The sequence below is a fragment of the Ornithodoros turicata genome, chromosome 5 (assembly GCF_037126465.1).
Source record: "Ornithodoros turicata isolate Travis chromosome 5, ASM3712646v1, whole genome shotgun sequence".
Classification (NCBI taxonomy): Eukaryota; Metazoa; Arthropoda; class Arachnida; order Ixodida; family Argasidae; genus Ornithodoros; species Ornithodoros turicata.
In genome coordinates, this window is record NC_088205.1 from 83,037,929 (window position 1) to 83,051,190 (window position 13,262).

Genomic DNA, 13,262 nt, shown 5'->3' on the forward strand with positions numbered 1-13,262 from the left:
ATCGCGAGTGTTTTGCCTGCCCAACAGAAGGCTGCAGTCGTACGTACCTGCAGCAGTCGTCCCTGCGGGCGCACGTGCGTGCAGCCCACGAGAACAGGAGGTTCGCCTGCAGTACGTGTGGCAGAATGTTTTTCACTAAGGTAAAAATCCATTCTGGGCTATTACAGTCACTTATGGCTCATTTTTACAGCAAGCACTTTCGAGGCATCAAAAACTGCACGATTCCAGCAGGCCATTGCCAAAGAAGGTGAGTCTGTAGTCTTTATTTTGGAGTCTTTAAATTCCGACAGGATTTCCACGCATTGAAACTTCGTTGTAGCGAGGAGCATTACGGCTTTGTTGAGTGAGGTGCTTTACCGATAAACTTTCTTTTAGTGCGTTGTACAAGGCAGCATTCAGGTCAGTTTCAAAACTATAGTGTCGTTTTATTCCTCGTGTACCACTGACCACGGTATGGAAAATCCACCACGAAATAGTGGCGCAGTTTGACTGTTATTCCATGGAATATTACGTGACAAGAGCAGACGCCAGATGTTGAGAGTATGCAGGAATTCCCTCTCTGGAAAAAGGGGGAAATGTAATTCTCTGCACCACCAATCAGAGCATAGTGGCCCCATCATACCCCAACCATCCCTTAATGCAAAATATGGATATTACGTAATGTTTCTCCTGCAAGGTTGCAAGCAGCAACCATCTGCATTTTTGTTTGTATCCATTTATAGAAGCGGCCTTCCAACAAGTGTCGGAGAAAAGGATTTCATACAAAGAGTGCTGCAGCAGTTCTATCTGGTTACGACGAACAGGCCAGTGATGAAGCCAGAAAACTACCTCCTGTTGCACCAGCTGTCCCTCTAGCTACGGTCATCAGCACCTGCTATGCCGATCCACAGGATGCCTCAAAGGTCATAACGCAGACCATGGCAACGATGGGATCCTAACAGCAACGCATCGTAGATATTTTTTGTATGATCCACGATCAAAACTCTAGTGACTAGCCAGTTTTTTTGGACAGCAGAAATGAGGCCTTTCAGCACGTTTCAAATCCTGATGTTTCTGACTGCATTGCAAAAGTGCAATACTCGACTAGTACTCCACTTCAAATGTGTGCTGCCAGTAAATTTCAGCATAGAGGTCACCAGTCCGATGAGCGAAAAAAGAAATTGGCTGGTGTTTCTCTAATATTTGTTTCGTTATTTATTTTGTAGTACAGCTGTACACTAGTAGTTGCGAGAGTTATTCACTAAACATACCTTACCTGTTTACAAATGTTATGTTAGGTTTTGCACGAAGTTAAGTACATCTGCCCAGCTTACACTTCCACCCAGAACCAGCTACATTTCTTGGATGACCCCATCATTTTCTCGTACTGCACAAGCGTATGCGGAGTTGTAAAAATTCCTTCGAAAGCAACATGCATTGACATCAGGGATATTCGGCTCTTTCCTGGAGAAATGCTTCGGTTTGATAGACACAGATTTAGCGATGGCACGGAAACCCCACATCAGTGGTGCTCCTCAGACCCTCAGTTTGTGATGCACGTGTGTGCACTGGGTCCGCTGCTAACGTGAAATAAATACTGTTTCAAATACACACGTCTCTGTGTATGAAAGGGGGGACAAATACACCGCAGCCTCATCATTTGTGGTGGGCCGTCCTGTCCCTCCTCATCAGGTACATGGTTAGATAACTGCCACTGTGTGGGTTTTTCATCGACTGCCACATTCTTAGGTATCTACAGGCCTGTGTTGTGGTCATCCGCTTGTGTGTTCCAGCCTCAGAGGGTTAACCTGCTGAGGCTGGAACACACGAGGGGACGAAAGTAATTACGTTCCGTCGTGTTCAAAGCGAGTCTTTAATAAAATAAGCACAACGGTAGGCACTGGTATAACTACCAAGCGGAGCATCATCACTCAGCGTATTCCGGCTTATCATGTAGTCTAGCACCTGCAGAGCAACACAACCTCTTTTGCTCATACGAGATGCTATAGATATGTTTGGGCTCTGTCTTACGTTGTCTACATCTCCTGTTTTTTCTTGGATGTGTCAGTGCTCTTCTGTTGGACGACAGAAAACTTGAGTATTCCGCCTTTGATTCGCTTCTGGAGAAATCTCGCCTCTCCTTCGCAGGCCTGCACAAACTTCTCGTATATGCCTTCCTGGAAATAAACTTCCTTCCATCACGTTATTTGTTATGAGGAAGCGGCGAAGTGAAACGTATACCTACAAGTTGCTTTTCTGCACCAGCCGTCCCGGTGACGCCAACACGTATTTCGCACGGTTTCTCCAACCACTTTTTAATGCTTTTAAGTTTCACCTGCAGGTCGTTATCTGATATGCTGGCGCTTACGATTACGTTCTTAACCGCGTGTTTGTGTTTATTTTGCCTATCCGCTGTTTCTTCGTCCTCTAAAATCATCTCCTTTGGATTCACCAATTGATAAACTGGCCTCTTTTTGGCTTCTGCGTGTTGCGCTTCGTCCAGTCTCACGAGTCTACGAAAGCAGAAACAAATGTGAGAGCAAAATAGAGAGATGAGAAAACATGGTACCTGAGATCATGTTTCTTTGCAAACAAAAGTGCTTCTTCCTTTGTGCGCGTGCCAAGTATTTTGTTGTCGGTATCCATCAGGAGAACAAACTCCTTTTTCTGTTTGTCAGTATCTTGCTTAGCAGACGAATAGCCAGCCAATGTTCGCAAAGAACGAGACAAGAATAGCGGCACTTTTACCACAGTCCCTACATCTCTTTTCTCAATATTTGTCGTCACCCGAAGTGGAAAAATAATTTTTAATGCATTCCTTGTCGCTGTAAACATCGCACGGAAGCGAAACGTTGCCATCATAGTCCATAAACTGGTAGCAGACGGTACGGAAAGTGTTGTTACAGTGTTGCCAGCTAAGTAGAAGCTGGCAAATGGTTGCAAAAACAACCAGAACAACTGAGTCATTTTTGGAAGTAAAGGGCGTCAGAATGTGGCACTAACGCATGTACCCAAAAGATTGTTATCATCTAGAATAAAGATCGAAGTTCAAGAGGCGAAAAAGAAAAAATGCCATGGAGTGTGTAATCATCAGTGTAATTTCAAACATGGCGGGCGACAACGTCGAGCAAGCAGAACAGGATTCCGCAGATATGTCGTGGGGCGGCATATTTTCGGAATTATTGAGTCCCATCAACCTTATCCTGGCATCGATATGCTGTTATTTGGTGTACAAGATATTTATCAGCAAGCAACAACCGCACAGGAGCGCCCAGAAAAAAGAACCCGAGCTGCCGCCGATGAAGAAGCGCGACATGACTTTGTCAGAAATTCGGAAGTTCGACGGCACGGGTGAAGACGGCAGAGTACTGGTTGCCGTTAACGGAAAAGTGTTCGACGTAACAAAGGGAAAGAACTTCTACGGACCAGGTAACTTTGTCTTGTCTTTGGGTACGCTGGCATTTTGGGGTGCTCCCGGTAACCCGTTCTTTTCTTTTTTAGCTCTGCTGTGGTATATAAAGTTGTACTTTTTAGCTAGCCGACTTGCTTTCTCAAATGATAGCAGGAACTGCTATACGAGATCAGTTTTTACTGCTTTAAGGTACGGGTTGGAAACTCGTCAAAATGATTTACGCGTACGAGGAAGTACAAGCCTAAACCGTCGACGTTATTAAGACGTGTACCTCGACCTGCTATTATTTCTCTCCTCTATTTTGTTGTGTCTGGTTCTCGTGGTGGAGGAAGAACGGTTATCACGGCCGCTTCTGCGATAAAATTAATGCAAACATTTAGCGAGAAGTGCCCTTAACAAGAGGAATTATCTGTAGGGGGACCGTACCACGCTTTCGCGGGCCACGACGCTTCCAGGGGCCTGGCGACTTTCTCGGTGGAAACTGCTAAAGAAGAGTACGACGACCTCTCAGACCTGAACCCCATGCAGATGGAAAGTGTTCGTGAATGGGAAATGCAGTTCACTGGTGAGTCTTCCTTTTGTCTTTAACAGCCCTCTTGTAATTGGTTTGGTGAACTGAACCCAAACCACAATAGGGGCAACAGCCATGCAGGGACTTGCTTGCACGATCGAGGCCCGCGTGATATTCTTCATAGTTGAACAGTTCAAATTTGAATGGCAGACTGCCTTAGCAGACAACAGCAACTGAGTATCGCAAAATGCAAAAATCCTGTAAAAGAATGTACACTGGAATACGAGATGTTATAACAATTGAAGGAACAAACGGACCAATGACCAGTGCCACCAGTAGCTTCCAAATTGCAACATCGGGGAAGGGTAGATATAGACATAGAATAATCTAGCAGATCGTGATCGGAGTGACGGTAACGTACATTTAACGTTGTCCCAACAGAGAAGTACCACTACGTGGGACGACTGCTGAAGCCTGGCGAGGAGCCAACTGACTACTCCGACGAAGAGGATGCCCAGGACCAGACCAAGAAATCTGAAGGAGTGGTAGCCGAGGAGGCCAGCGGTGGGGACACCAAGCCTCACGCCGACTGAGCTCATCTCGAGGGAGTCCCTGGCCACTTCCAGAGGGGCATTCTGCGTTTTAATTTGAGCGAACGACCGCCTGCAACAACAAGGCCTGCCTCTCCCTCGTTGTCCTCTGTCTAAAAATTTTGCACATGTAAATGATTTTTTTTGGGGGGAAGAAAGTGTATTTTTGGAGAGGGCCTGGCAAGTGTTTTGTGCGTTTTCATTCTCGCGTATCTGTAAATAGCGCCTTTGACCTCTTTTGTACGCTCGACTCGGGGTTTGTATCAAACACTTTGACGAATCATGTCTTGGGACGTCGTTGAGGTCCATTCCCACAATAAAGCAGCTGTACATTCTACGCATGGCATTTCTCATCAGAGGATTACATTCCAAGAACCCTTAAAGGAAGGCATTGAAAAGCACCTTCCCTCAGCTGCCAGTCCAGAACACCATGGCATCTGACCAATAGTGGGGCTTGTGCATTCTTTTTTTTTTCTTTTTCTTTTTGCAGTTGATTTTGGTGACGCCTGTCTTGCTCCTGAAGCAGAGCACTTGACTGCTCATCTTGCTCTCGTGCCATAGCAGACGATTCTCGGCAGCCAATAAAAGCACCGTTTCGCATGAAAGCAAACGTTTAGGCCAGGAGAGGCTTAGACTATGTTTCTTAATCCTCTCATGAAACAATTTTTCAAATGATAATGATGTTTGTTTCCTATATGACCTCTTACTTAGTATGTTACTTGTTGGCAGGTACTAATCAGGCTTAAACATGGACCGTGATAAAAATGACTAGATACATTACAAAAATCCTAACCCAAAGTTCTAACAGCTGTTTGTCATTACGTAATCAGCCGTGAAAGCCCACTGGACTGTAAACCAGTGTGGCAGCAAACTTGTGCTTCTCGGTTTTGAGGCACAATTCATGGCATCTTCGGCAAAACTGCACCGGGGCATACTGGTGGCACCCAGAGCAAGGGCAATATGGAAGGTAAACCTGCACCTGCTGGTGTTTTGCAGGGAAATTTGAAAACTTTTGCCTTTTGGTCACGACGTTTCGATTTGCATGTAGCGCATCCCTGTTCTGCATAATAACCAGGGTGTCGAACCGAACCCGAACCGAAAACCGTACCCGAACCGTTATTTTTGCCGGAACCGAACCCGAACCGAAATTTTCATGACACTGCTGAACCCGAACCGGAGCAGAACCGTAAAAAATAATAGCGGTAACCGGTTCGCAACAAAACGGTTCGGACATAAAAGAAGTCGGCATAAGAGTTCCTCTCTATCCCCGAACGAAGGCACATTGGTATCGTTATCACGCGCCTATATCATGGATTTCAGAAATTTTCACCTAGCAGTCAGACGACGACGTATAGTACGTATACTTTCAGTGTCTTTTTAACACGTTGAAGCGCAGTTGCCCTTGTGAGCGCCGCGGCTAGCACCCCACGCACGCGGTGATGCGGCGTCTACTCTTCAGAGACGAGGTGCCACGCGGACGAATGAAACAGGAATGGAGTAGGCCAGTTATGTAGCTCTACAGGACGAATATGTGATCAAATAAGCGCCCAAGATTTCCCTTTACACGTGAGCAGTACAAATTAAACAAGTCAGAAACATGAGAAGTGGAGAAGGAGCGTACGCAGAACGGTGCCTGTTTGATTGGTCGTGCTTTGAAAAGTAAATGTGGTTCTTCTTATTGGTAGTGCAGTTGTGTCGTGACACATTGCCTTTGTGTTGTGGATAAACTAGTACACTGCTGTGAGCTTGGACAGAGTACACTCTTAGAAATGAACTTCACCGCATAGCACGCCCCTAGCCAACCATCATACCGAATGATATCGTTATCTGCCCTGATTTGTTGAAAACGGGAGGCGTACGCCTTTTTGTGACACTTATGCTGTTCATAATTGTCACCAAAAAAGGCGTACGCCTCCCGTTTTCAACAAATCACGGCAGACAACGATATCATTCGATATGATGGTTGGCTAGGGGCGTGTTATGTGGTGAAGTTCATTTCTAAGAGTGTAAGGCTGGCGGCTTATTTTCGACATGCTTCAGTACGGTTTCAGATCGATTCACGCTGCAAAGGCAGTGTGCCGGCAAGTACTGTCGTCTATATGTTACGCTGTCCATCTTATTAGGCTTCCTTTAAGTGTATCTTGCTGGCACTGTGCGTGTGAAAAAAGAGATTTTGGGAACAGAAAGTAGCAGGACTACACCGCTTCAACAGCGTGGACTCTATTTGGAATAAGTGTTCATCCATTTCTCATTGCTCTCGCTAAAGGGCTACCTCACCGCCAGAGAGTTATTAGCCACGCATTTCCTGATAAATGCTGTTTTATGGAACATATAAAACGGAAGCGTTGAACCGGTTCGCGAACCGGTTCGGGGCTGCGAACCGGTTCGGTTTTTGGCGTAGCCGAACCAGAACTGAACCGGAACGAAATCAAAACAATGCGAACCCGAACCGAACCCCTATTTGTTGCGGTTCGACACCCTGATAATAACACTTGGTGACAACGCAAATATGAACGCGGAACACGTTATTGTAGACGGAAGAAAAGATTGGCTAAAAATGACACAAGCGCAGCTAAACTAGTTAATGAATGGCGAGTGCCCTTTTTTGCGATATCAATCACTGCAAAGCTGATTCTCCCCACTTATTCTCATAAAGTATCACCAAGATTTCGTCGTCATCGCTGTCCGATGAGCTGGAAACAAACTCCTACACCAAGCTGCATGTAATTACGTACGGACGCCATAGGGTACATGTGCTACGGCGTCTGCTGCTGTCACCTGTCGCAATGCTCCTTGGCATTGCACTCCGTCGCCCGGTCAATTTTCTGGCGGCAAACCGAGTGGGTGCAACTCGTTGATCGAAGATGGGGCACTGCACCGGTGCAGTATATCAAAGATTCTATCAGCCAAATTCAGATCAGATGGCATTATTTTGCCCTTCTGGTACTACACTAGAATGTTGTGCGAGCACAATTTAACTAAGTTTATCAGAAAAAAGAAACCATGTCTGCGTACACTGTCGTCCAAATTCACCGTAAAAGAAGTGTCGAGAAAGGAAGCAGATCCTTGCCTCTACACGAAGTACACAGACAGCTGGTTGTATGTACTAGCTTATGTGGACGACATGGTCATTTCACACGACAGTCGTATTGAAGAACTTGCTACACGAACTATTGAATCACCACTTTGGAACGAAAGACCTTGGAGATGTTGCACACTATCTTGGAATTGAAGTTGAGCGTGAAGAGGACGGGAGTGTCCTTCCGAGTCAACAAAACAAAATCTGCGACCTCCTAAGTTGATATGGCATGGAAGACTTAAGGGGCGCAGCCACTCCTATGAACACGGGCTGTCTCCAGTGTACGGGAGACAAGGATTTGCCACCAACAAGCCATAAGTGCTACCCTGCGCTAGGCATTTTGTACAGATGAGTTAGCTGTACACATCAGAGAGACTGGAACGCACTAAAACGAGTACTACATTACCTCAACCACACTGAGGACATGAAACTGAAATTACCATTACCTGCTACGTCGACGCTGACTGGGCAGGAGACCCTCGAGACCGGAAATAAATATCGGGCTTTTTGTTTAAGCTTGATGAGAGCAGTGTGTCTTGGGGCAGCCAAAAGCAACTCTGTATTGCGTTATCATCCACCGAAGCTGAATATATTGTCGCAGCGAGTGCTTCTCAAGAACTGCTTTGGCTACGTCAGCTGTTACAGGACTTGGGAGCGGCACAGATTGAACCAACGCTTATTAACGAAGACAATTAAGGCTGCATCAGGCTCACCGTGGATGCAGACTCCAACACTCTGACAAAGCACATAGACATTCGCTACCATTTTATTCGCGACTTGGTTAGTGAAAAGGTAATTCGACTCAAGTACTGCGACACCAAGAATATGGCGGTTGACTGTTTCATGAAAGCTCTTTGCAAACAAAACTTCGAACGACTGAGAACTAACTTGTTTTGCAGCAAACGCAGTTACATCACTGTTTGTACCAAAATAGTTCTGTTAGTTTGAGTAACTGAGCCAGATTTCTCCCCCGAATTTAGTGTACTCAAAATTTCTCCACCCGAATTTGCACGAATTTAGAGCCCACGTTTATTTACCCGATTTTTACTCCCCAAATTTAGAAAAAAACATTTCCCAAAAACTTCAGGCTCTATTCATTGTGTATGTAGTCCTCAGTGTGTCGCAGGAACCAAGCCCAAAATTAAAATTTTCTGAAACACTTTAATCCTGAGGATGAAGAGATCACAAGGGCTCTCGTGTATGAATGGCTTTAAAAACATCCTCCTACTGGGGAGGCTACGAATAGAGTCACGAGGAATTGGGGAGGTTGGGTTCAGCCATTTTGAGTCTCTTCCTGGCCTCCATGTTGCGCAGGAGCTTTTCTCTAAGCAGTTGCTCCTGGCGAAGCAGCTTGGATCGAGGGTCAGCTTCTTGGACGTGGCTCTCCTTGGCCTTTTCCTCCTGCTCGTGCCACGCAGAGATTTCAAGATGTTTTATAGCATCAAATACAGAGTTGCACAATGGTGTCTAGGCCTACATGTATTACATCAGGTCTATGAAAGCTCCCAGGAAAAAGCTGTGCCACACTTAGTTTGTTTACGTGCCACACATTGGCACTCTCTACATGTAACACGAACCACGTGCATCTTATTCGTTGCCACCGCGCCTTCGAATAAACGTCATTTGCGCCAAAATTTAACGAAGAATGCTACTTCGAAGTAAGCCAAATGTTATCCAAATTCTGCGACAGCAGATGCAGACGACGTCATCACTCTTTTTTCTAGTATATGCTCGTACGAACATTCACACATTTTCCAGTTACTGCTAGAATTTAATTCTTAAACGTACCTTCTAACATTCGACATCTGTACCAGTGTGGGCCATGTAGCGATGCGCCATTGCAGTTTTCTATGGGAACATCAATGTTACGGGAGCATAGCTTTCAGGCCTGGTGTAGTACCTGGAGGCCTAGATGGTATTAACGCTGGCGCAAGTTTTCTACTCGAGCGTATATTCCGCTTTGTCTCCTATGTGCCCCCCCAAAATATTCCGCAAGATATTCTGCTTGACAACGGCAGTCCCCTCACCTTTAGGAGTTGAAACAGCTCGCAGAGTAGCTGCGTTGACTGGGCCTTGCGAGTCTCCTCCGCCGTGTGCACATCTTTCTCCCATCTTCGTGCTTGTTCCTCCTCTTCCTGCTTCTTCCTTTTCTTTTTCTTCTTCTCTTCCCTTTTCCTCAACTCCTCCTCCTTCCTTTGCCTCTTTTCTTCCTCCCTTTTCCTCCTTTCAGCCTCCTCTTCTTCCTCTCTTTTCTTTCTCCTCCTCTCCTCCTCCTCCCTTCGTTTCCTCTCCTCTTCCCTCCTCCTCCTCCTCTGCCGCTCCTCTTCCCTCCTGCGCTGCCTTTCTTCTTCCTCGGCTTCCAGTTGCTTTTTCCTACGACACGAATCCACGAGCGGACGTTACTAAGATCTTTCGATGTGCTAAGAAGTGCGGGCGCAAAGAAAGCCGCGCGCACGTTCGCAGATATACAGCGTGCAAGTTTGAAATTTCTGCAATATACCCCAAATTCGTCGGCAGGTGTAAGGTAGATAAGCGGAAGAGTGATCTTTGAAATTTCGGGAAACATGGGTGAAAGGGAACCTTCGAAACAATTCCATGACGACTGTTCCACATCCAAATACCTGTCGAGCTACAATATTATCTACCGCACGACTTTGGCACAACGTGATGCAGCATCATCCATCATGTTTTTCTTGTCTGAAGTGCGCATTACCTCGTTTCATTCGTATTTGAACAGCGTACATGTGCAGAAATCATGTGCCTAGTGTGTGCAACTTTGAGTTGACAAATGTGGTTCTTCCTCACCTGTATGCCTCTTCCTGCCTTTCCCTAAGAACTCTCTCTTCCCTCTCCTTCTCGAGAGACTCGAGCTTGGCTCGTTCAAGCTCGCGCTTCCTTTTGTTTTCCTCGCTCAGGTGTTTAGTCTTATCAAAGTCCACCTGTTAGCAACAACATTTCATTATGGACAAAAACGTTGATATGTTGGGGTAGTTGGTACATATTAACCGTAGCCATCGGCGCTCCAAAAAACACGGACTGAAAGACAACTGTGCAGAATGGTGTATGTTGGGCAAACTGGAACGTGCCTCAACCCTAAGAGCACGTTTACACGAATCGTCGTTATTGTATCGAAAATATGCGTCTTTGTTAGTTGCAAATTTACAGCAATGTGTCCGTCGCTCGTGCGTTGAGTCAGTTTTTTTCTGGAGTGCTGACGGCTACGGTTTGCATTATCGATCCAGCAATAGAGCGTAAATATCGCGTGACCTTTATATTGGCAGCGTACGCCTTCCCGTCGGATGTTTTCAGGACCAACTTCATCCCTCGCAGTGAGTCCATGGCCCTGACAAATCCCATGTACTCCTCGTACTGGATGTACGCATCAAACGTGAGCTCCTGACTGAAAGAGAAAGTCGAGATTTTGCCGACCGAAGAGTTGGATTCCTTCTGGTATGGATCCAGCTGCGGAATGTCAACGCAACGGACCCTCCCTGGCCCAGAGAAGGCTCTTTTGACCATCTCTTCGCTGGGGTGGTCTCCAAACCACTTGCAGGGCAGCCCCTGAACGTACATTGTGTCAGGGCGTTCTCCGGGTTTCATTTCATCCATGTGTTTGGCATCCCTAAAGTAGGAATCCCAGTCGTGCCTAGTCGGAAAGGCCATCTTGGCTTCTGCGGCACGTACCTTCAGGGTGTCCGCAAACCCAGTGAGTTTTATGTTGCTGTCATTCAGACGAAACAGGACAGTTTTTAAACCGCTGCGGTTTTCGACTTCACCCTCCAGGCGGATCAGTTCTAACGTCGTCTTGCTGATCTTCAGTTGCGTGAACTCGATCGGTTTTATCGCTTGGCGTAGCTTCTCCATGACTTCCCAGTTCGAGATGCTCTTGCCAGGGGTCTTGAGTTGTGGCAATTGTATAGAGATGTTGAGCCGTGCAATTGACTTGAGATAAAGACCCAAGTTTGGACAGAGTTCTACGGCGTCCGTCGCGTCGCGGCATGGCTGGATGGATGACATCTCTGCACCTGAAAAATAGCTCACAAAATACAACACAAAGCGGGGTTGTGCTTTGAGGGGCGTATTTGATGAAACGAACGAAGGAGACTGCTTTTAGCCTAGCTTTTGGGACGTGGATCCTGGAATGTTCTGAACGTATGAATGAAGAACCTAGAAACTATCGCGAGTCACCGTTTGTCTTAAGTCGATGCGGCTGTTTGACGCGAGAAGACGGGACCCACAAAACATCTTAGGGAATGCAGAAAGTGTACCCAGTAACACAGCTTAAAGGTACTTTTTTAATGAGTACCGCATTTAATCCACACACCTACGAATAAACCCAATTAACCTTTTTGTGTGACCGTTACAGTTCTAAGGGAACGAAAGTGATTCATTTCTACGATAAATGCGCTGTTTGAGTAAGTTTCGGCAACCATATTGGATCTTGGTGGATTGATTTATATCGTTCCGTTCGTGGATTTGAAGGTCAGCGCCACGGAGGAGAAGTAAGGAGAACGAACTCTGCCGAGCCGCCGTTGAGAAAGCGTGGTCCCGATCTCCCGATTCCTCGAGTTCAGGTTCAGGTTCAGGTTCGCCTAATCCCTTTTACAACAGGGCAGACATCCATAAAAAGAGTCACAGGCGAGTCTCCAAGCTCTCATAAGAGGAGCGAGGAATTTTAGTCAATGCTGGTGGGTTCGTCTTGCGGAGGCGCCACTTGATGGCTCTGGCTTCGGATGGCCGTCCGCTGTGTTTGGCCGGTTTCGGTTTCGAGACGGGGTCTGCCGGCTGTCTCGTGGAGCGCCCTTGATTTTATTTTGGAGGCCTTTTCCCACTTGAGGAGGACTTTCTTCGTGTCGTTGATCTGGGGTTGGGGGCTGGGTGATGCCTCGAAGCCCAACATGATGGCGATAGGGACTGGTGTCTTGGGCACTCCGTCTTCGCGTAGGGCCGGGCAAGTTTGCAGGATGTGTTGTATGTCCTCTTCTTCTCCAGTGTTACATAGGGTACATGCTGGGTTTACGTTTCCAAAGAGTTCGCAGAGTCGCTTTTGTGTTGGGAGGGAACCTGTACGGGCTTGAAACAAGAGGCCACTTGCTCTGTCTCCGTTGTAGAAAGTTTCGGGTGCCGGAGTTGTCTTGTTTTCAGAGTAGATTGTCATGCTTCTTTTCTTCGCTGTTTCCGAGTGCCACCGTTCCTCTTCAGTCCGGGTTAGTTCCTTCTTGGTTGTCTTGTTCCACTCGCGTTCGTTCCTCGCCTTGTGTCTGGTGGTGTCCTTGCTATATGTGCGGTCAATTTGGTTGATTTTTTTTATCCAGTGCGTTCGGGTGCCCCTGTAACGAAGGTGTCGGAAGACTCGTGTTATTAGGGTGTCGTTTGGTCTGTGAATGAGACGTCCAAGGTAGTTTGTCTTTGCCCGGGTTTCTCGGAAAGAGTAGGTAGACCAGGCCATTTCTCCTTGAATGGCGGGATTTGGTGTGGCGAATGATCCCCCGAGAATCCATCTTCCGATCTCGCGTTGTTGCCGTTCGAGCTGATCCGTTGCTTGTTTGCTGAGGCAAATGACGTCGTTCGCGTATGTGGCAGCAGGTACGGCGTAAGCTTTCCATATCAGTCTTCCCACGTCGTATGGCTGGTAGGAATGGCGTGCTATATTCCACACCTGGCCTTTTTTCATGTTTGTTTTGAGGATGA

General features: G+C 46.7%; 3 protein-coding genes across 3 annotated transcripts in view; 2 read left to right on the top strand and 1 right to left on the bottom strand.

Annotated features, from left to right (window-relative positions):
• LOC135395033 (transcription factor IIIA-like) overlaps positions 1-1,588 on the top strand; it is a 4,355-nt gene extending 2,767 nt beyond the window's left edge. The window contains exons 8-10 of the mRNA XM_064626207.1: positions 1-140; positions 191-247; positions 723-1,588. Coding sequence (XP_064482277.1) covers positions 1-140; positions 191-247; positions 723-938 — 413 coding nt within the window. The 3' untranslated portion in view covers positions 939-1,588. The remainder of the gene's footprint in view (positions 141-190; positions 248-722) is intronic.
• A 1,476-nt stretch (positions 1,589-3,064) lies between these two features.
• On the top strand, positions 3,065-4,827 carry LOC135395030 (membrane-associated progesterone receptor component 1-like). Its single transcript, XM_064626204.1, has 3 exons — positions 3,065-3,408; positions 3,807-3,956; positions 4,344-4,827. Exons 1-3 carry the CDS (start codon positions 3,087-3,089, stop codon positions 4,493-4,495), a joined length of 624 nt encoding a protein of 207 aa, XP_064482274.1. The 5' UTR covers positions 3,065-3,086; the 3' UTR covers positions 4,496-4,827.
• Positions 4,828-8,712: 3,885 nt separating this feature from the next.
• Positions 8,713-12,004, bottom strand: LOC135395034 (A-kinase anchor protein 17A-like). The gene is made up of 4 exons (XM_064626208.1): positions 10,839-12,004; positions 10,377-10,510; positions 9,599-9,944; positions 8,713-8,972 (listed from the first exon to the last, which is right to left on the bottom strand). Exons 1-4 carry the CDS (start codon positions 11,586-11,588, stop codon positions 8,820-8,822), a joined length of 1,383 nt encoding a protein of 460 aa, XP_064482278.1. The 5' UTR covers positions 11,589-12,004; the 3' UTR covers positions 8,713-8,819.
• Between the last annotated feature and the right edge of the window lie 1,258 nt (positions 12,005-13,262).